We start from the raw sequence: 23,923 nt of genomic DNA, 5'->3' as shown, positions 1-23,923 counted from the left end.
CTTCAGATTGCAAGTGTGAATGAATTTGAGTAGATTTTCAAAATGTAGCATTTTTGGTTAAGTTACACCAAAGACACAGTAAGAGCAAGAGGATGATTCAGGTAGATACTGCCACCATGTGGCAGTTGTCAGCTTTTGGTTGTAGCGTTCCACTAACTTGTCACTAACAATTTTGTACAATATTTTAATATTGTGTAAGTGAGGGATTAACTTTTTTCACTTTCTTGTTCTCCCAGTTTACCCTCTTTTCCCATTCTTCCAAAACTGCTGGTTTGATGCACAAAAATGCATCAAATATTCATCTGGTCACAGCTGTGTCCATAACAATCTTTAGATTTGTGACAAAAGCAAAATAATGCGGATGCTTGAAATCTGAAATAATAAAAGAAAATGTTGGAAACACTCTGCAGGTCAGGCAGCATCTGTGGAGAGAGAAACAGTTAACGTTTCAGGTCGATGACCTTTCATTTGTGACACTTGAATGACTCTAAAGAACACTTCTTCAGCCAGCTGGATGCCAATTTCTTTGGATGTTATTGCCACCTTAAAAATGGGAGGCATAGAATGACAGGAAAGTAAAATGCATTTACTTAGAGCAACTTTTCTCCTGCCCCTCCCCACTGACTCCATGCTGCCATATGGTTGCACAGTCACCAGTTATCCTGTACTACCTCACCCATTTGGCCGCTGTTCATGTGTGAAGCCTTGACATGAATTGACATCAAGGAAGTCAATGTATTTGAACTTGTATTCTTTTGTTTTTAAATAGATAGAATAGATTATATTATATGAGATAAAATTAAGTACAATAAGGTATAAAAGTTAACCCAATATTACTAATGCTACTTCTGATATTTGAATACTCTAATCACTATAAATTATACTATTTGTTTCAGTGTCAGGGTACATTAGAGTGGTTAGTCCAGGGAGCCTGGAATTTCCTTTAATGTCCAGGAAGTCTCTGGGCAAACACAATTTAAAAATGTCCTACAGTAGTTACCAAGTCAGGTAATAACATCAAGTGGTGAAAAGTAAGTTCCCCATCCACTTTTTGTTTAATTTCCACCTACTGAAGCCTGTTCAGATAAAGTTTACTTTTTATATTTCTCCCCTACCTTTTGCTGGGCAAAAACCATTCCCTGGCCATGAGGTTGGGCTGCAATTGTGGGCAGAATCTGTATTCTACAGCTCCATAACTGCACATTGTACTTTTTTTTGTGTGAATTCCAGTGCTGATCAAGGTGAAGGATGTTAATGCTAGGTAATAGAATGCCTTCAGCATCAAACAGTTTTAGGTCAAGAATAGCATACCAAACCATAGAGTAAAGCATTTTATCATGCACTTGTGTGTCATTTCCTGCACCAGCCATATTTGTCCCAAAGCTGTCTGAATGAGATTGTCAATTGATGCCAAATTAAGCTAAGCTTTGTGATGTGGACCTACATCCATTAATGGTGAACTGAGATGGCCCAAACTTGTCTCATGTGAGAACCTTTGCAGCGAGCAGGGAGGAAGACATTCATCCCATTGTCAGGTTGCATTCAATCTCAGGTCCCAGAGTGAAGGAAATGTGCTAAGTCAATGCACCACCCAGTCCCTGTACACCTTGTATTACCTTATGATTAAATCCAGTTCCAAGCCAAAAGATTCCCTAGCAGATAAGAATTGCTCTTGTGTGTTGCTAAATCAAACAGCTATCTTGTTTAAGTAGCTGTGGGATGCATTTTATTAGCTGCCAGCTGTCTACACAGCTGGAGTCTTTCACTGGAAAAAAGTTAACCTGTTTCCTGTGACAAATATGTTTTCCCAGCATGGTCCTTAACGATAACCTCTTCAGCATCTTACAGCCAACAGATGTTAATATTTGATGCCCTGGAAGCTCGATTTCGAACCATTAAGCTTCGACCCAAGCAGCCAACATGTGCGGTGTGTGGTGAGAATCCAACAGTGAAAGAACTAATCGACTACGAGAGATTCTGTGGGTCAGCAGCCACAGATCAGGTCAGAATGCTGTGTTGTCAGAACATAGCAAGCATTAAAGAGGTCCAGCTGTGAAACAGCTTTTGTTTTTAAGCAACAAAAACAAAAGAAAACATTGACTGCAGATGGCCCATTTGCTATAATTGCAATTTATTTCTCAATAGGAAAAACAAAACTTTAGTTTTCACTTTCATATTTGAATCTGCTGCAGTATTTGTGGACGATTGCCATGAACAGTTTAATGTTTTCTTTCCCGATATCTTTAATCCCATCCCTCTTTATTACTTTTATTTCCTCCATTCTGTTTTCACCTCTGTTATGCCCCTTCTTTGGGTTCTGCAGCACTGGCACCATTTTTCAGCTGAGATCGAAAGCAGGCAGCCTATTTCCAGGACCCTAGAAGTGCTGTTCTGTAACTGTCTGGGTGGGTGGAAGGGGGGAAACGGAGTTGGGAAGTGTCATTTATTCTTTTAGGGGAGAAAGAAAAATAGGGAAGTCTTCGTCCCTGTGTGTAAGTACCTTGTTTAGTGCCTCCCTTGATGGAACACAGGAAGCTGGAAACAGGAAAAAACCATTGAGCTCCACGAACCTGTTCCAGCATTCTATTAGATCATGGCTGATCCGTACTTCAAATCCATTTACCCACCTTTTCTCCACATGCCTTGATACCTTTACCTAACAATCTCTTATCAAATACCTTCTGAAAGTCCAATTGAAAACATCCATAGACAGTAGGTGAGATTAGGAACTATTATTGGATAATTGTGCTAGGAACTCACCCTATCACTTAGTGTTGCAATTTTTTTGCTACTGTACCACCACTAAATATTGTCCCTGCCTAATCTATGTGGGGGGTGTGGACGGGGAGGGGAGTTTTCATCTGTTTGCTATTTGTGATGAATTCATAAATACATGTTTTATATAGCAGGTTAAGATATTACCATAAATAGTGAACACAAGGAATCATCCTCTGCCTTCTAGGTGGATTAATAAGATGCAGCTGGAGACAACTCCATCAAGGATACTGTCTTAGAAATTTGATCCTGATGCTTGCCCAGAGGATAGAAATATATTCGGATATTACCTTGTGGCAAGTCACTCTGTGCTGCTGATCCACTCGCAATCTTAGAGGATTAAAAGCTCAAATGCATTGCTCTGATGGGTAGAGGATGAAATCTGAAATCTGGCAGGCAGAACACCACTGTCCTCATATCCTTTGGTTTCCATGACTTTGGCCTGTACTGAACCCAGGGACAAAACCAGCCTCTTTGAATTTTTTGAGGAAGTAACATCCTAAGTGAATGCTGGAAACCCTATGATCTAGTGTACTTAGACTTCCTCGTGAGAGGCTGCTTCACAAACTTAAGGCAGTAGTTTCCGAGATAAATCTTGGAAATGGATAAGGAACTGGTTGAGAGGTAGTAGCGGGTACTAGTTAGGGGAATGATTTTGGGCTGCAGAGATGTACTGAGTGAAGTACCCCAAAGATCAGTGCAGGGGCCCTTATTGTTTGTAATCTACATGCACAGCCTGGATTCAGAAATGCAGTGCAAGTTAAGTCAAATTTGCAGATGAAACCAAACTAACGGGGGACAATATAGTACAGTTACTCAATTAAGGAACTACAGATGGACCTAGACAAAATTTGTAAGTGAGCAGATCTAGGGCCGATGAAATTCAGCACAGTTAAGTGTAAGGCATTACACGTTGAAGGAAAGAAATGGGCATATTTATTGAATGGTGTTGAACGAGCTAGAGGGGAGGTTGGGAAAGATCTGAGCATTATTTCAAGTTAATTCACAATGGTAGGACAAGGGGACACAGATACAAAGTGGTGAAAGGAAAGCTCGAGTTAATGTAATGAAGTACTTGTTCACATATCTTCAAAATTAGATGCTCGTAATGATTCCCCCAGCAAAGCAATGTGATAGAAAGCGTAGGAAATATTCAAAAAGCAGCTAACAGATGTTGCCAACAAAATTCTATTAATACGAAACGTACTCAAAAACTGCCTTGATTGCTTAGTGTCTCCCTAGCCTTCCCTGGTCCTTATATTTTACCAGAGCTAGCTAGAGGTAGTTCAACAGACACGTTTGTATAGCTTTGTCCTGACACAACATCGTGATGCTTTTCTCCAGTGACGTCATGAATAAGGAGTGCTGCTGTGGTCTTCAGTCCCAGTCATCACTATTGTGGGACTTAATGTCCAGCAGATAACATAATGGTGAACAAGGCTAATGGTGTTGCCAGCAGTGCAACTGCTATTTTCACATTTCTAATGAGTCCTCGGGATTCACCTGAGATTTCTTATTCTACATAAAATCGTTGGTACAGAGATTTCAAAAAAATCAGTGTAGTTTATTGTCCAGAATTTCTCTTTTTTAAAAAAAAAAGGAAGTATGATTGACACTAAAGCAACCAATTCAGTTTGAATTGAACAGATTGTCAAAGATGTTGATAAAAAAAAATTGATTTGTAGAGAATAACTCAGGAGATGCATGGATTTACAACAACTTCAGGCAAAATACATGAACCCACTTAAAGTGAGCACTTTATTTGCAGTAGTACTCTCATCTTGCAATGCTAGCAGGGTTTCCTATAGACTTCAATTTGTACAAAGCATGTTCTGTAAAGAAAATTCTAAAGTAATTTCAAATGTGGGGATGAATGAAAAGATCATATTTTTGTAGAATATATTGAAGATGAGTGCTTTGGATACCTTCTGTCTAAAACACAAGGATATATTACTTTGGGTCCTTTATGTGATCATGTGACTGTGGGTAGTACTTTATGGAGAGCACTTCTATTGGAGATGGCAGCACCTCCTAATCTAGTTTTAGTTGGTTCTCCCAAGAAGAGGAAGTGGTTGCAATGAAAAGGTCTGGCCCATGATGGATTGCATTATATTTGAAAAAGCAGCAGTTAATAAGACTGTATAGGTTATATATATATATAGCGCCCTAGTAACCTGTTCAGTATTCTGACTCCTGACCTCTTCCATTGGTTGTGCTTTCCAATTCTAGTGTAGAACACTTCATTTGCTAACTGGAGAGCAAAGAGTAACTGTACAGGTAAGCTTGCTTATTTTTATTTCCAAGGATGTCTTTTCTACTCAGTTTTATATTTATTTATCAATAGAGGTATTGCAGCTGTATTTGTCATTGAAAACCTTTGATGTAATAAATTTCATGTGGCTGAAAACAAAACAAATTTGTGTTACTGTAAAGAGAAAAATATGCATGTTGTAACTTACTCTAAATATTCATAAATCTAAATGGCTCAGATGACCCTGGCTATCACTGTTATAATTTTTCTTAATTGTTCTACCCTATCACTTTAGGAATATAAACAACTGTTGGATCAAGATGTTCCTCATGTCCTGGTAGATGTTCGTCCACAGGTGGAAGTTGACATTTGCCACCTACCTCATTCTATTTGTATCCTTTGTTGATTTTGTATAATTTTGTTTTGATCATCATTTAAACCTTTCAAAACTTTGCTCTGAAGCAGCACTATTCTTTTTCTTGGGCTTTTTGCAGACTGATGTTTTAAAAGTGAAACCAAATAAACCATGCTGTCAACTGGTTAAGTTTTCTGTGTACCATTTCATCCTGATTTGTTTGTCTTTCAAAGTAATTTATACCTAATTGCATTAATCTCTTTACTGACAGTTCTATATTGTAAATCGGCCCAGCTGTACAAATCTACTTTTGATGACTTGCAGGGATTGTAGGGGTAAGGGGAGGTTCTTTTTTTCCCCATGGTGGTGATCTTCTGAGCAAGAGGTCAATTGTGATAATTTAATAATTAATCTGATTGCTGTAATTTATTAAATCCATTTTATAAATTACTAATTGCATGAAAAGGAAAAAAATAATGCATTTGAAGATGAAACTAGAAAATTAAAACAGTAATACTGCATAACATTTGAATTTACATTGCTTCCATATTTTACAATGTTATCTGACCCTTTTATAATTTTTTAATATATAGTGATTCTTCTTTAGCTAGTTTTCTCAAATTTCTTTTATGATGTATCCAACCTGAACATTGTAATTTTGAGCAAACATTAATTTTGCAGAAAAGAATGTATTCACGTAATGATTCTAAAGCAGTAATTTCACTGATGACTTCAAGTGATGTCAAACAACAAGAGTGAAGCAATATCAACTTTTAGTTTAAGATTCATCGCTGCTTCCAGTGCTAAATTTAAAAAAATCAGGCAACAGTGTAGATCTTTATCTCACCCCAACTGTTGATCTAAACCATTCCATCAGTTTCCTATCCACTTTAACAGCGCTCAGAGACTTGTTATAGATGTTTTCTATCAGTCTGACAAGTTTCTCAGGGAATACCATACATTTTCAAGACATGTCCTATCACTTCTCACTATACACTGTCGAAAGCCTGCTTAAAATCTGTGAAGTTGTTCTAACAATGAATGTTGTGTTCTATAAATTTCTCCGAAATCTGCCTTAACATAAACAATTGATCTATCGTACTTCATCCTGGTGTAAAACCAGTTTGTTCATCATGCAGTATCACTTCTACATATCTTTTCATTCTTCTTTGCAGTATACTCAGTAAGCTGATTCCTCTGTAATTGCTGCATTCGCTCTTGTCTCTTTTTTTTGAAGATTGCTTTCATTATTGCCTTTCCCCAATCTTCAGGTACTTGCTCTTCACAAATTTTGTTAAGCAGCCTTTGTATCATTTTCACAGTATGTTCTTCACCCGCCTTCAACAACTCTGCAGTTATATCATCGACACCAGGAGCATTGTTCTTTTTCAAACTATTGATAGAAATCTTTACTTCATCTTCCAAGAAATCCAGCATTAACTCCCTTATTATTGTACAGGGCGGTATCTCAAGAACTGATTAATCCACCATGCTCTGTACATTGTATAGATCCTCAAAATATTTGTTCTACCGCTTGCTCCTCGCTTGTTCGTCCTCGTCATGAAATGTTTTTCACTTCTTTTGGTGTAATCCTTTGCTTCTTTGCACTGGTCATTTATCCATTTGTTCTGGTCTCTCTTGGCTTTAAATTTTATTCATCTGGTTAACCTGTTGTATTCGATTACATTAGGATCTGCTTTTATGCTCAACATAAGCTTACTTCGTTTTTCACCCAATTCCAGGACTTTTTCTATTATTCATTTATGTTTCTTAATATTGTTTTTGAGACCCAATACTTGTTCTGCAGTTCTTAATATTCTATTTAAGAACATAAGAAATAGGAGCAGGAGTAGGCCATCCAGCCCCTTGAGCCTGCTCCGCCATTCAATAAGATCATGGCTGATCTTCGACCTCAACTCCACATTCCTGCCCATATCCCTTGATTCCCCTAGAGTCCAAACCATTTGTGATGATGTTCCACGTCCCTTCTACATCCATTTCTTCCATTATTGCAGGTACGATGCTTCTCTCCACATCTTTGTACTTGTTTCTGATGTCAGGTTCTTTCAGTTTGTCCAGATCCCAGATTTTTGTTTTAAATGCTTTTCCAGCAGCTCTCCTCAGCCATACTGATGCCAAAACATACTTATAGTCAGAGCCGACATTGGCTGCAAAGGATCTGCATGACAGAACACTTGATTGGTGTCCATTAACCTACATTAATTTTGTATCCTGCGTTAAGACCTAATTTAGTCTGGTTCTAATTTGAATATAAGACTGGAACAAATTTTAATCGTGCTAACGTGAATTATGTTAGATGCTTGCCTTCCATTAAGCCTGCTGTGCCTCGTATTTGAGGAAGCTTACATGTTGAAACAATTTCACGTCCGTATATTGTAACAGTTGCACTAAATTAAAATCTACTTTTATCTTAGTTATTTCAGTTTATTTATTATTTTACTAATCTTAAAACTATAAAAGTTTGTGTGTGGAGGGGAGGAATGTTGGCAACAAGGCAGTGGCTTTAAAGATAGGCAGTTAGTTTCTGAATAATTTTTGCATTAATAATTTATATTCTTGTTTTCAAATGAAAAGGCCACAGTAATTGTTTCCTATGCACAATGTCAGATGTTCCATTGGCTAAATTAGAGGAAAAGAATGCTGAATACGTGAAGCTTTTACAGAATAACATCAACTTGAGTAGAAAGGAAGCAGCGGCTGATATAGTCACCTTCCCAGGTACAGTTCTTACAACATGTAAAAATACATTTGTGATTATTACAGCTACTTTATTTATTAAGCTTTACACATAAGGACAACTGTGGAAAATATTTCTCCCTTTTAAAGCTGGAAGCTTCATATGAGGGATCTGCTGCACAAACTCCTTCAGTTCTTTTGTCCACAAGCGATGTGTGGCATAAGTTACAGCAACAAAACTCCTAAAAGTCCCATTTCTGTTATGATGCGAAAGTGAAAGTATATGTAAGGGAGAGTTTTCTTTGTTAGCAGTGGCTAAATCTGCCCGTGCACACTCCAGGCTTGCATTTGCAGCCAAGATGTACGGAGACTTACTACGTTGTTTACAATTAGGCAGCAAGTTCAGAGTGCAGTAGCAAGGGAAGTTACAATTATATATTTTGTAATACGAGTGCTGTAGAGCAATTAAAAAAACACTTTTTTGGTACAGTACACAATGTACCATGTGCACAACCATTCATTAAGTTTTACATTTAAGCACCAGCTTCTGTATCCCATTCTGTACTTTTAAATTAGCTTCTGCTGCTCTTTTCAAAATCAGTTCTAAGTCATGCTGCTCAAAATGAGCCAAGATTCTTAATAAAATCCAACTCTTGATTACAATGCACTCAATATTTTTTAACAGATAAAATATTTTTAACTCATGCAGTTTTGATAATTTTCAGCATTTTCTTGTTTTCTGACTGCAGACGTTATGCAGCACAGTTAACTCAAAAATTAAACTTTCCTTTTCATACCAGCAAAATTAAACCGATTTAAACTATTCTAAATTATCTGGGTACTAAACTGTTCAGTATTTATTATGCACCTAAGGGTTGCAAAACCGTTTTGGTAAGGAATTAGGTGTTAACTGTTCTCTGCTTGCAAATTTTATTACACATAAAGCTGTAGCTTTTTATACAAAACTAAGCTCAAACAACTATTTCAATAGAGAAACTCTTTAAAAACTCACATTAATTTTTAACTAATATATTTACACATCTGTGTTTTAAATCACTTCTAATGATTATAAAATGTTGTGCAAGCATGCCTCCGTTCAAAGAATGAGGATCTATGGTGTGGGAGCATGCTTTCATTCAAAGAATGAGGGCCCATTGCTATGGGATCATACCTCCATTCAAAGAATGAGGATCTGTGGTGTGGGAGCATGTTTTTATTCAAAGAATGAGGACCTATGGTGTGGGAGCATGCCTCCATTGAAAGAATGAGGACCTATGTTATAGGAGCCTGTCCCCATTGAAAGAACAAGGACTTATGTTATAGGAGCCTGCCTTCATTCAAAGAATGAGGAGATCTGGATCTAAAAGTTAAACGGACTTCACATTTCATGAGCAGTTTCTCCCAAGTAACTCAAAGGAACAGTACATTCATCCAACCAATCATGTTGCATTTGGCAATGGCCACTAAAGTTCTAGTTCCAAAAGACACAGATTGTTAAAGGAAAATTAGAAAAAATGCTTGTCTAATCAGTTAGCACAAGAAGAATCTTTTACATCTTTTTTAAAAAAAAGCATACTCCTGAACCAAAGAAGAGATGTCTTCATGACAGTATTTTCAAAGTCTTTGGTAGGCGGGCTCAAAGGGCAGCTGCATGCACTTGTGAAGTAGCAGATTTATGCTTCATGCGAGGATTAGAAATTTTAAAAAAGAGTTTAGTTTGCCAAGTTTCTTTTCATAAAGTGGGAGATCAGAGTGCAGCCCTAAGTTCCCATTCACAGATGTGTTTAAAAGTGTGTATCACAACTGCATACATTTTGAGTGAACTTAGTTTCAGCCCTTCATCTGCCATCTCTGCAAATAATGCTGAACTTGATCCACTTCTCAAATTAAAGAAGTCAAAGTCCTTGATACAGGCAGCACAGGGTGAAGCTATTTCATTGGTTAATTCCTGAACAACTGGAGAATAGGACAGCACTTTCAATCTAGGGAAATAACTCCTCAGAGGCTGGTCTTTCATGCTTTAAAATCAGCCTGTCAACTGCAAGCTGGTTTGAACTAGATGCCAAAACTCTCCTTGGAGAGAAAATATCAAATAATGCACATCCATTGACAGGCTGTGGGTGAAACTTTCTTACAGTTTTTTGAATTCTGGCTCAGTATTTTCACAAAAATTGATTTAATGCCAATTCAAGGCTTTGAAATGTGTGTAGAGAGTAGCAATGTGTTTTCCATCACAGGTCACAACTCATGGTGCCTCCAATGCCTTCTGATGGTTTAACAACTTTGCAACAAATAAATTCTGCCAGAAACTTCAGAGCAGGTCTAAGGAAGGCAGGCTGTGGGGTTGTGTAGAAATTATATAGTGGAGGATGGTTGAAACTGAGATTCCTTTGTAGTTACAGCCAAGAATTGCACAAAATTGTTTTCTCTCCTACAAGAGAAAACTACAGAAAGAGAAAGAGCATCTGGGTAATTGCAGTGATCAAAGTGTTTTTGCTCAAGTGCTCTGGATGCCTACTTCAAGCATAATGAGCTCATGTGGTAGGCATAAACCTAAAACTAAGTACTTTGGGCATTTATAGTTTAAAAAAATCTTTTAAATATATGCTGTTTTGCCCTCTTAGAATCATTCATTACTCATGTATGCATCACTTACAATGAGGACAAGTGGATGTTGTGCTTCTAGGTGTGAGTCTGTCTTGTCGTTCCATGGTACAGCGTTGGTCTTCCAACTTGATGCAGCACCATGCTTGAGATTAAATCCTACATCAGATCAAAGTTTCCCCAGATAAATAAGTATTAATTTTGGTGACTCTGATGTATTGCCAAATTCAAAAATCACGTAAATAAAGTGTTGCTGCTATTACATAACTGGAGTGTTTCACTGGGAAGTGGTTAACAAATATTTTCCCAGCAAGCTCAGATCAACATCAAGCATAATTGGCAACAATTATTGGGAAGCTAATGGCCCTCATCATCTCGCTCAGAAACTGAAAAATGGATAAACCTTTGATTTCTTTCAACTATTAGCTGGTTAAAGATCAATTTCACACTACTGCACAGATACTAACTAATTTCTGCAATGTTAGTCATTGTCTGACTTATTAATGACACTACAAGACTGTTTTAAGTAAAGCAGAACTTTGTGTAAATGTCATCAGGAGATTGTTGGGAGATCTACATTGAAATTCAAGACATACAGAACTCATTTTAATATTCTCTGATTTGTATAAGTTTGCAAGCCATTATTAAAAGTATATTTCAGAGTTCACTTGTTCACTAGGGTGATTTGTTTTATTCTAGGAGATGGTATGTTATGTTTACCTAGGTTATTAAAAACACGATGACTTAAAAATTACTGTTGACTATATTAGCCAGCCGACTACTGACATTTCTTTGTCCACTATATTATTGTAAACAATTTTACAACACCAAGTTATAGTCCAACAAATTTATTTTAAATTCCACAAGCTTTCGGAGGCTTCCTCCTTCCTCAGGTGAACGGTGTGGAAATGAAATTTTCCACACTGTTCACTTGAGGAAGGAGGAAGCCTCCGAAAGCTTGTGGAATTTAAAATAAATTTGTTGGACTATAACTTGGTGTTGTAAAATTGTTTACAATTGTCAACCCCAGTCCATCACCGGCATCTCCACATCATCCACTATATTACTGAAGGGGCAAACTGATTTTATTTTAAATATCAGACAGTGGATTGTTATATGAATGTTAAATATTTGCCTGCTAACATTGTGAACAATAATTTCTAAGCCTCTGTGCATTAATTAGGACATGGATCAGATCTAATTCCTAGTGGGAACAAAATGAATGCATGATTTGACTCTCTGTCACTGTTGAATATCGCAAGTGCCAGAAAGCCACCTTAAAAAGCCAGAGGCATTGGACGTGATTTCACAAGATAGGTTCAGATGAAGAAGGTTCTTTGGCTCATTTAATCTCAATCTTCCAGAATGCCAATTCTATTTTATTCCCATTATAGCTTTACTGTCCACATGAACATGCAGCTGAATCTCATCTGTAGGGTATTGCCTCCAATGGAAGACTTCCTCAATACTACTTGGAGTGTCAGTTGGGATTACGAGCTCAAGTCCTAGAGTGGGCTTGAACTCACTGTTACAAATTGGAGAGCCAGGTCGTGAAGGAAAGAATACTAGAGCCTGGTCTTCAGTTGTATCCAAGCCTTTATACACGGAGATCAACACAACCCACAAATGCACACAAGAGAGTCCCCAATTGATACGCACCACCTGAATACAATTAACACTAATTGATATAAATCACATGGATACAATTAACAGATTCCTTTTTCTCCCTTTTTAAATAAAAAAATTAAAAAAAAAACTTTATATGTACAATACAAACAAAAATTTTGAAAATCAAAAACTTCCATACTCTGTCCAACTTATACTATTCAAAGCATTACATTGTGATGCAACCCTTCTTCAGGACTCCTAATAATTTCTTCGTACATGTATTTCTTTTAGTAAAACAATCCGACAGTTGATGGCTTGAACCTACCCATTTAATTTTAGAGATTTGTTTCAAGCCAGCAAGGTTAATCCGTAATCTTTTCTCACTCACATTTTTCGTAGAGTGTACATTATCCCACAATGAATGATTGTCTACCTAACATTCACTGGGTATACTATCTTCAGTACTCCCAATGTACACAGTGTCACTCAAAATATTTGCCAAATAGAATCCTATATCCACTGTGTCGACAAGAGCTGGTGTTTCAGCAGCCAGAGTACTTTTAACAAACCTTTTTATTTTCTTAGCTTCCCAAGCTAAAGGACAACATTTCCCATTCTCACCCATAAGAAACACTATGGGCTCGATTTTAGGAGCGTGTTTCCGGCGGGTTCCCAGCGGGGTGGCCCCGAAAATCCCGATCTCCGGTCACGTGACCGGATCGCGACGAGATCCCGGCCACTTCCGGGTACCGCGCTGACGTGCGGGACTGCGCGCGCAAGCCCCGCTGGTGGGAATCCCGCAGGCAATTAAAGCCAGCGGGGTTCCACTTGAGAGTACTTAACTTGCTCGTTGTGGTCAGTTAATGAGCTGAAGCAGCTGTCAAAAGAGGAAGTGTGGGATTTTAGGTTCAAGGCAGTGAGTTTCCCACACTGGGGGAAACAGACTCCCTCCAACCAGGCGTGTTGCAGCCAGCAGCCTGTGGCAGGTACCAAGGTGCGCTCCACGGGGGAGAGCCCTCACCCACGCAGGAGGCCACCGCATCACATAGGGCAACCCCTGCCCTCCACCACCCCCCGCCAAGCCAGAGGACAGACCGACACGAAACCGCAGCCCCAGTCCGAGGAACCACACACCTACCCTGCACAACCCCTCAGACCAACACCTGCCAGTTGGGTGGTGTGTGGACACCCTCGGAGGACGAAGAGCATGACCAGCACCAGCAGCCTCGCAGTCCACGCCGTCTGCCTCAGAGATGTGGATCCCCCCAACACGGTGTTGCACGCCCACCTGCACAGCAGGAGGGAGGGCTACCGCAGAGAGAGACGCGTCGCAGAGGGCACTACCCTCGCCACAGGGTCCACAGACCGAGGCGCAGCTCCCCGGACCTCTCCGAGCAGCAGTGCACAGGGAGGCGCAGATTCGCTCGACATGTAGTCGTGGAGATCTGCAGCCTCTTTCATGCCGAGCTGCTCCTGGCTGGCCCCAGCACCAACTGCTTACCTGTCGCTGGCAAAGTCACCACTGCCCACCACACCTTCTCCTCCGCATCCTTCCAGGGTGCAGCCGGCTACACCGCCGATGTCTCTCAGTCGTCTGCGCGGACGAGCCCTGCAAATACACCTGCACCTACTCTGCAGTAACACGATGGGTGGCATCAGTGGTGGGTCCTCATAGTGATACCCAGGAGCGGGCATTATTGGACACAACGGACAGGATTCGCGGAGACATGGCAGTGGTGGTGTCAATATAATGTGTGCTGTTTGTTGCTCTGAAATTCAATATGGGTAACACCCATGACAAACCCTCAGACACCCTTGTGCACCCCCTTCATGCTGACTAGACGTTTGCCTTACGCTGCCTACTGCACATATGTGATGCATGCCCTGTGGCTGCAGCACAGGTGGTGGCAGGTTGAGTGAGGCTGGCCGTGAGGGAGATGCACGAGAGGGTGAGTATGGGATGGAGCCATGAGATTGTATGAGGATTGGGTTGCGTGTTAATGGCAGGATGAGTACTGGCGAGGTGAGTAGGTGGAGGTAAGATGAGGATGGGGTGTGAGTGGGTATGAAGGGTGATGTGACAGAATAGTGTTGGCGGTGCCGAAGGAGATGTGGGGTGGGGGCAGTGTTGTGGCAGACGGAGTGTAGGGGAAAGACTTCGTGTTCTCACTGTGGCGGACCTACTGCGGTCATTGCAGCGCCTCCTGCACTGTATGCAGGTGGGCCATATGTTGGTGGCGCAGGTGACCCCCTCTGCAACCTCGAGCCAGGCCTTCTTGGTGGCAGAGGCAGGCCGCTTCCTCCCGCCCGCCGGGGGGAAGATCTGTGTCCTCCCCCTCCTCCTCACCCCATCTGATGATACCTGGGGTGAGGCATCATTAAACTGGGAGCAGCCTTCCCCCTGGGCTGCTCCATGCTGCAATTTGTTCCATTGGTTGCAGCATCTGTCAGTGGAGGACTGCCCCTTTAACTAGAGAGCCTCCAGCTGACAGATCGTACTGCGCATGCGCAGCCCGACCGACGCGCAGGCCAGCGCCGTGGACCCCGGAGGAGCAGGTAATTGATTCCGATTAGTGTGTTGCCTGCTACGATCGCGTGGGCAACCCACTAATTTCGCCGTCCGCGTTTTCGACGCTCCCGGAGGACCACCCGCTGGGAACCCGCAGGCCTGCTAAATTCGAGCCCTATGAAACCAGCTGCACCAGAATACCCATCAGGAAGATTAGCACGTGAAGCATCGTTAAAGATAACTAGCTTCATTTTCTTTGGGTCACCTAAGGATGGGAACTGAAGTACGCATTTATCTATATTTAATTTTCTTAATGTTTTATTTGCCCTTAAAACATTCTCTAATATGGGATATTTCATTTAAATACTTAACTCCAACACATCAAAACTAGCATCTGGTCTAGTCTGAGTGCACAACCAATTCGACTGACCGATCAAGTTTTGTAATTGTTCTGTCTCTTTAGATATAACATCACCTCTCTGTGATGACCTAGTACGATTCACCGGGATAGGAGTAACACTCTCTAAATAGGATTGTTGATTTAAAAGTTATACCAGATCCACTCTGCTTAATATCTAAACCAATATACTTAAAAGCCCCACAGGCCTGACTCCCAATTTTAAATTCTACTCTAATCTTATTAATGACGAATTTCTCAAATTCCGCAGTACCACTCCATAAGAAATCATCAACGTGCATCGTGAAGATGCCAGAAAGTTTTCCGTTACGGTACCGATAAAATGTTGTGGGATCTGCTTTTAGTTGAAAACAACCTATTTTCAGCAAAACAGATCTCACCAAAAAATTCCTGGAACAGAAAGTTAAAGGATGATCTAACAGAGGCTTTCAAAATTATGAAAGGTTTTGAGTGGGTAACTAGTGAAAGATTGTTTCCACTGGTGTGTGAATTGGTAACAAGAAGTACAAACTTAGGATTGTCATTAGAAGAGCAAAGGAGGGAGTTGGGAGAATTTATTCACACAGTGGCTTAATAGAACGTGGAATGCTTTACCACAAGTAGCTATTGGCAAAGAATCTATAACTCCATTTAAAAGGGAAATGGATAAGTATTTTAAAAAGAATGTAAAAGAATAGGGGAAAGGGTCAGGGAAGTGGGATTAGCGTAGCTAGGTCCAGTTGACGAGCTAGCACATGTGCAGTGGGCCAAAAGACCTCCTTCATTGCTGTAATATCTATGATTCTGTGGTTTCCCTGTTGGTATTTCAAGCATTGGCTTATGCTAAATATGATAAGACTGTATTATGAAGGTGAGTTTTGTTTTAAATATAACATATTTTCTGTCTTTTCCTTTCTTATGTTGCCCTGTTTCCCTGTTTCCCATTGTATCCCTAGCCAACTAACTCTAAGGTTAACATCATTGCTACTCTGAAATTATGCCAAGGTGTATGAGAGTGGCTCAGGCGACTCTTGTTAATTTCTGTTTTCCTCCCTGGGGGACTCCATTCAGTGCCTCAGTTGAGAATAGGAGTTTGTGGCAGATCACAGGCGCAAACCCATATTCATTGTGCCACCTAGCTAGGACTTTTGTAATAAACATAAATCGTTTGTGTACTTTTAATGTGGGAAATAGTCCATATGCTCACTTGTTTAATCTGTTTTTTTCATCCTTCTTTAAGTTCCCCTCCACCACACACTATTCCTTGGCTGCTCCCTCGCATCTGCCAATAATACCTTGTAATGAGCTGCCAGAGAAGTACTCAAGAATGATCAGGGTGACTTACTATATGATCTTTTTTTAATAGAGTGTATGCAGGCACAGCAACTGGCACAATGGTAGTTTAAAACAACAACAACTTGTATTTATATAGTGGCTTTAACATAGAGAAATGTCCCAAAGTGCTTCATAGAGCCGTAACTGTACAAATACGAGCACCAAGCCAAAAGAGGAGACGTTAGGAGGCCTGACAAAAAGCTTGGTCAAGGAGGTGGATTCTAAGGAGGGTCTTAAAGGAGGAGAGGGAGGTGGAGGGGTTTAGGGAAGGAATTTCAGAGCGTGGGACCTAAATGGCTAAAGGCACTGACGCTGATGGCGGAGCAAAGGGAGGGGAGGATGCACAAGAGGCCAGAGTCAGAGGAGCAGAGAGTTGTGGGTGGGGTTTTAGGGATGGTTGAGGTCACAGAGATAGGGAGGGGTGAGTCCATGAAGGAATTTAAACACGAGGATGAGAATTTGGAGAACACTTAGTGGAATGAGCAAAAAAGTGGCAGATGGAATTCAATGTCAGTAAATGTGAGGTGGTACATTTTGGTTAAACAATAAAAGTAATAATTATACTTTGAATGGAGGAAGGTTGGGAAATGTGGAATGATGGGATTTGGGGGTTCAGGTTTACAAGACATGAAAAAAGCAACACCTCAAGTGGATAAGGCCCTAAAAAATCTAATGGAATACTGGATTTTATGGCAAAGACTATAGACTATAGAAATGATGACTCGATATATAAAACCATAGTAAGTTGGAGTACAGTGTCCAGGTGGGAGTTTTTAGTCCACTTGTAGAACAACAGATTTAGATGATATTTATGCTGCAGTTGTTGGCAGTAAGACTCCTTTTTATTTTAAAAAAAGTTTGTCTTGGGTTCACTAAATGTGAGTTGACCAGTTATTGCAGAACCATAATAAATATTTAGACTGCTCTTTAAGGATTAGTGTTTCATTATGTTATGCATGGAGCTTAGTGTAGTCAGTCACCAGTGCTTCAGTACAAGTAATCTGATCTCTCAAATCCATGTGACTTGATAGGACTACAATGCAATCATGTCTGAATTAACTGAATACTTGGTTCTGTTTGATTAGCAGTGCTACATAGGGATAAAATTAAGATTTTCTTTGGAGCATCTTTATGGTAACCTGAGCACTAAATTCAATCCAATTAATTTTGAATTCTTTGTGGCTAAAAATCTCTTTCTCCTATCTGGGAGGTCAGAGTGAACTGGTTGTTAGATAATTAATGCCTTTGAAATAAAGAACATACAGAGAAAGCGATATTGTGACACAATCAAATTTACCACATATTTGACAGATAATTATTGTCAAAAGTTGTATTTTCATAACTAGAAAAAATATTTTAGTACAGTTATGTGAGGATAAGTGGCATTTTGTATAAAATTTCTATATTAAAAAATAAAGATATGTACTCCCTATCCACCGACTCCATCCCCACCCTCACCACTGTTTGATGCTGAACCAGACTGTTCGCAACTTTGGCATCCTATTTGACCCTGAGCTGAGCTTTCGACCCCATATCCCCATCATCACCAAGGCGGCCTACATTTACTTCCGCAACATCGCCTGTCTCCTCAGCCCATCTGTTGCTGAAACCCTCATCCACGCCTTTGTTACCTCTAGACTCTACTATTCCAATGCTCTTCTGGCCGGCCTTCCATCTACTACCCTCCGTAAACTTGAGCTCACCCAAAACTCTGCTGCCCCTATCCTAACTCGCACCAAGTCCCATTCATCCATCACCCCTGTGCTCACTGACCTTTGTTGGCTTCCGGTCTGGCAACGCCTCGATTTTAAAATTCTTATCCTCGTGTTCAAATCCCTCCATGGCCTCACCCTTCCCTATCTCTAACCTCTTCCAGCCCAACAACCCTCCGAGATCTCTGTACTCCTCCATTCCTGGCCTCTTGCGCATCCTGGATTTTCATCCCTCCACCTTTGGCAGCTGTGCCTTCTGCTGCCTAGGCCCTAAGCTTTGGAATTCCCTCCCTAAACCTGTCCGCCTCTCTACCTCTCTCTCCAGCTCATTAGAACCCACGTCTTTCACCCGTCCTAATATATCTTTATCTGGCTCGGTGTCATATTTTGTCTGATAATGCCTCTGTGAAGCGCTTTGGGATGTTTTACTACATTAAAGGCGCTGTATGAATGCAATTCGTTGTTGTTGCCAAGTGTATGCCATATCTTGCTTTCTACCTTGGAAAAATCATTTTGAACTTCATCACCAAAGGGTGCTCTTGATTTACCTTTCTACAATACATTTTGGGTAGGATTTCATCCTGCCAGGAACACAGTAACCACAAAAAAAGTGTAGCCTTACTGATGAAAAATAATCTACATTTTAATTTTTCATGACACAACAGAACATTGTTCAGAACACTTAGCATAATACTGTATATAATTTGTCAGCAAACTGTTGACGTTTATCATCCGAAGAAAGGGCTGCTGGTCCTTTGCAAATGCTGTAGAATAGTATTTGTAACAAAGGGTTGTTATTAGCCTGTGCAATAAATTGTGTACAGTGTTTCAGATGATACTTTCTAAATCTTGAGCCATCATTAATAATGGCACTCTAATAATATAGTGTCTTGTTCCAACAGGTGAAACAGCCTAATTTCATTCATTTTTTTACTTCCAGTGTATGTTATCTGTAAACAAGGAAATGATTCCCAGAAGGCTGTTAAACTCCTGCAAGAGATACTAGACAATGAGCTCTGCTCGTTATCAGTGAAGGATATCCAGGGTGGACTAATGGCCTGGGCTCGTAAGATTGATCCAACCTTCCCACAGTATTGATTGCTGGAAAGGGGAGGAAGGAAAGAAAATCATTTAACACAATTTTTCAAAAAGTAGTGCTTAAATCGTATTAATTCTTCAGTGTGCTGCTAATTCTTTTTATGTCAATAAATGCAAGTGGAAATGTTATTTTGTCAGGGTTGTTCAGTGACTGGAAAGGAAACCACTCGCACACTGTTTCAATTGAAGTGCAGATTATAAGGGTAGATAATGTGCATGCTATTTTCTGTATTGCATACATTTAAACTGGTTAATAAGTGCACAAGCAATTAGTAACTAAATACAAGTGTATGGAAAATCTCTCTGCTTATTGAGTTGATTCATTTTATTAAGTATCTTATGTTACAGACCAAATACCATGCTACTGAATTACTAATAGTGGAATATTGTGAGAACTAAAAGATTAACCTTTAAGTGGCAATTGATATGGCATCACAAATAAATGAAGCAAATGACCCGAGAAGAAATTCTGGCAATAGATGTTTGCTGTAATCTGCTGCTAGATGAACTTGTATCTTTCAACAATCATGATGTTGGTACAAGTATGGCAATTCTCCTGATACTGGGACAGTAAGTGTAACAATTTGTGTTTTCAATAATGGACCAGATTTATTAATCATATTTTCATATTTACCTTGGTGTGTAACCTAGGAGCTGTCTTTAGGTTCGCCATGAAAACAAAATATTAATTATACCATGGATTCCATTATTGTAGACTATGATACAACAACCGTTTGATGTAGTATTGTCTGTTATAGTAACCTCTTGTGTGTTTCAAATCGCTCAGCCAGACTGGTTGGCTACATTGTTTTTTTTTCAAGTACACATTCTTTTTAAATATATACATGCAGAATGAATTATACCAGCATGACATCACAGTGGCAAAGTCACTTCCAAAGCACTTTCAGCTTTTTATGGTGTGGGATGGATCATTGGAAAACCTACTGAAAGTGTTAAAATAGAATATTATAGTTGATACATTATGATAAATTTCATTTTTGAGGCTGACTGTGACACTTGTGGCTGTTATTTGTGATTTACACTAGTTAGTGACACTTGGAAATATCAGTTGTTGCAATACTGGCCATGGTATGAATAGAGGATACAGGCTGAGTAGCCCTTGTGTAAGATTTATCCACTGAACAGACCTATTATAAAACATGTGATTCTATCGGGTCTGCTTGTTGTACCCAATGATTTCCCAACATATATCCTCTGTACCACAGATGATGTCATGGTATATGAAGTAAAATTTCCATTAGCATGATACCATTGTAATCCTTATACAAATTACTTGTGTAAAGTGTACATTATATTTTTTAGAACTCAAGCCTTCAATTAATCATGTTGGCGATTTTGGAATTCTAAAAGTTGACATTGTAGACTTCATGTATAGAAAAAAATAAAGCAAAAAACAGTCCTTCCAGTAACTGTCTTGCTTTCTTCTTACTGTTGCTTTCTAAGGGGAAAATATACATCCATCCTTTAAAATACAGTAATCTAGTTTTTTTTAACCAAAAGGTCTCAATAAATCTTCATGCCTAGTGCCCAACATATCCCTTGCAGGTGCCTCTTCTCATCATCTTCAATCATGGGATTAATTTCTGCTGAGGGCCCTAGTACTGAGTTATGTTACAAAATAATTCTGTACAATGAACCTTACAATTATGATTTCTATAAGAAAATATTCTGAGAGAAGGATACTGTATTTGTAAGAAAAGGGGATTTGAAAAAGTTTTTATGGTCTTTGTTATGGATTAGTTACCCACACCGGTGAAATGATATTATACGAGCCTCTTGCCTAGAATAGATTCTTCCTCTATTTGTGCTCCTCCACACTGTATGTGTGTCTGAAATATAAGTTAATTCTAAAAGGTAGCTAAGTTGCAGTAAAGAACTGTTATTTGTTGGCCTGCTATAAACGTCTTGAAAATTGTAATTATGTTTTCATATGCTAGAATATAAAAAATTGGCTACAAAATAAAATTGCAAAACTGATGGGTAGTAAATGTTAGCTGATATTTTTAAAGCTAATATCTACTTGAAGATTTTCATTTAACCTGTTTTGTTTCAATTTCCTGAATCAATATATAAAAATCAATATTCTGAAATAAAATGAAAATGTATGTTTACGCTATCTTTTGCTTATTAATGCAGATCTGTCCATTTTTTTGGTATTAATATTTAATACTGAATAAATACTTAAACTTATCATTGTTGTTTATATTGCACATTGAAAAAGTTGAACCAACCTGCCCTGAATCTTCCATTTGGGTAGAATAAAACTAAATACAATGCAAGCCAAAAAAGTGGGTAAATGTATTTAAAATCTGCACCATGGTTAGTCTTTTGCCAAGGAAATGATAATGGAGATATAATTTAATAACGGAGGTAAAGTTGATAATGGAGACATTAGTTGGTGTTCCACTGGTGGAACAAAGATCTTCACAGACTAGAAAGATACTGGTTCCACACTGAGGATTCAGAGAGATGGTGAGCAAAAGATGTGTCCTCTGGTGTCAGAGTAGAATTAGGAACATAGGAACAGGAGGAGGCCATTCAGCCCCTCGTGCCTGCTCCGCCATTTGATAAGATCATGGCTGATGTGATCTAACTCCACATACCTGCCTTTGGCCCATATCCCTTAATACCTTTTGGTTGCCAAAAAGCTATCTATCTCAGATTTAAATTTAGCAATTGAGCTAGTATCAATTGCCGTTTGTGGAAGAGAGTTCCAAACTTCTACCACCCTTTGTTTTCTAATCTCACTCCTGAAAGGTCTGGCTCTAATTTTTAGACTGTGCCCCCTACTCCTAGAATCCCCAACCAGCAGAAATAGTTTCTCTCTATCCACCCTATCTGTTCCCCTTAATATCTTATAAATTATGCTGATCATTCTGAACCATTCTTGTGCAGCCTCTCGTAGCTCTTTAAAGTGCCATTTGCAGAAGCCTGGGAACAGCATGTCAACCCATTCTGATATGAGTATTGTTGCATAGTATTGCAGGGGAGGAGATGATGGCTGAATGATAGCCATATGTCTGACTTTATTAAGATTGCCAACCCTTGGATTGTCCTGGACTCTCCAGAAATTAAAGATTAATCTCCTGGACACTGCTGTGAGCAACCCAAGAAAAACATTTTTTTTTCATTTTCTTTGAACGCTTTTGTTTATCCCATTTCCAATATTTTTATAAGTAATAAACGACTGTTTGTTTGACTGGTTGGGGTCGTTGGAGGCGGAGGTCATATGATGAAATTTTCAGGAATACGTCCAACCAGATTTGGCAATCGTAGTCTTTATATGAGCTTCTCACTATGAGCAAGTCTGATGAACTCACTCAGATACTGTGTGTATATGTGATAAGGGAACAGCACCATGGCTGTACCTAAGCATAGTGCCCCACAGCAGCCTAGATTTCTTACCTGTTCCCCACCGCTGTTTTTTTTTTGGCAGATCTGAGGTGGAAAGGGTTGAAAATTGCTTGGAGATATGCTCCTTCACTTTCCAACTTCCTGTAAAACCCCTTTCCATTTCCTGCTTCCCGGAAGCAGCATTATTCAGTATACCCGCCTATAGCTAAGCATATTAAGACAATGTGCAAATCAGGGAAATGCATCCTCCAGCATACTTCCCTCAATTTGTGATGTTTGAACGCTGGAAGCAAGGAACATTTATTAGGCGCAGATGTGCAGCATTCTAAGGTTAGCAGAAAGGACCCAGAATTTTTTTTTATTCAACTAAGGCCTATGCTGGTGAGGCCTCACACAACCGGAAGAGAAAGTTACAAAATTTTAAGAATTTTTTGACTTTTGCAAGCAGTATGGAGGCTGCTTATGTCCCTCTCAGGCATGCTGTAGCAAAACTCAACCCCAAATCTGGCGCAACTCTCCGGTTTTGAATATAAATGATCACAAGGCTAGAAGATTGACTGGGCTCTGGTGCAGAATTGCAACCCCCCCCCCCCACCCATCAAGATCCTGTCCAGCATGTTTTGGAGACATTTGACTTTAAGGGGTTTCCTGTTAGTGGGCTCTCCTTCTGGTCCTTTATTTTAAAAGATCCAATTTCAACACCAAAAAAGAAAGCGTACATTATCATTCAGCGATTTGCATAACATCTAGGCAAATGCAGTAGCCATTTTGCATGTCATAAGACCCCAGAGACAGCAAATCGATGACCAGTTTTGGGTGATGTTGGTTGAAGGAGGATTTTTGGCAGGATGTAGGGAGAACTCACTGCCATGGGATTTTTAATATCCACTTGAACTACTGAAACCAGCAGATAGCACCTCTGTTTAAAGTGACATTGTCCACAGGCATGAGGTCAGCTTTCACATGTATGCCGATGACTCCCAGCTCTACCTCTCTATCACCTCCCTCGTCTGCCTTTGTGCTGTCAGACTGCTTGTCCAACATCCAGGGGTTGATTTTCACTCCAGGTGGATTTCGGGAGGGTGGCACGAATGTGAAACGCACTAGCTGGAGAAAATTTGAGATCCAGGCTATTTTAACTCCCAGGCCTCGTTAACTTGCTGGCGGTCCACTTCCCTCTGGAAAATTGGCTGGCCCTTGCCTGCCG

The 23,923-nt window shown here is 39.8% G+C and overlaps 1 protein-coding gene across 2 annotated transcripts in view; it reads left to right on the top strand.

Annotated features, from left to right (window-relative positions):
* mocs3 (molybdenum cofactor synthesis 3) overlaps window positions 1-21,354 on the top strand; it is a 51,481-nt gene extending 30,127 nt beyond the window's left edge. For both annotated transcript variants that reach the window (XM_067988708.1, XM_067988707.1), the window contains 5 exons: window positions 1,839-2,002; window positions 5,005-5,052; window positions 5,322-5,418; window positions 8,010-8,120; window positions 19,184-21,354. In XM_067988708.1, coding sequence (XP_067844809.1) covers window positions 1,839-2,002; window positions 5,005-5,052; window positions 5,322-5,418; window positions 8,010-8,120; window positions 19,184-19,341 — 578 coding nt within the window. In that variant the 3' untranslated portion in view covers window positions 19,342-21,354. The remainder of the gene's footprint in view (window positions 1-1,838; window positions 2,003-5,004; window positions 5,053-5,321; window positions 5,419-8,009; window positions 8,121-19,183) is intronic.
* The last annotated feature ends 2,569 nt before the right edge of the window (window positions 21,355-23,923 follow it).

Source organism: Heptranchias perlo, chromosome 8 (assembly GCF_035084215.1).
Source record: "Heptranchias perlo isolate sHepPer1 chromosome 8, sHepPer1.hap1, whole genome shotgun sequence".
Taxonomy (NCBI): domain Eukaryota; kingdom Metazoa; phylum Chordata; class Chondrichthyes; order Hexanchiformes; family Hexanchidae; genus Heptranchias; species Heptranchias perlo.
This window is presented reverse-complemented; position numbering and strand designations above follow the sequence as displayed.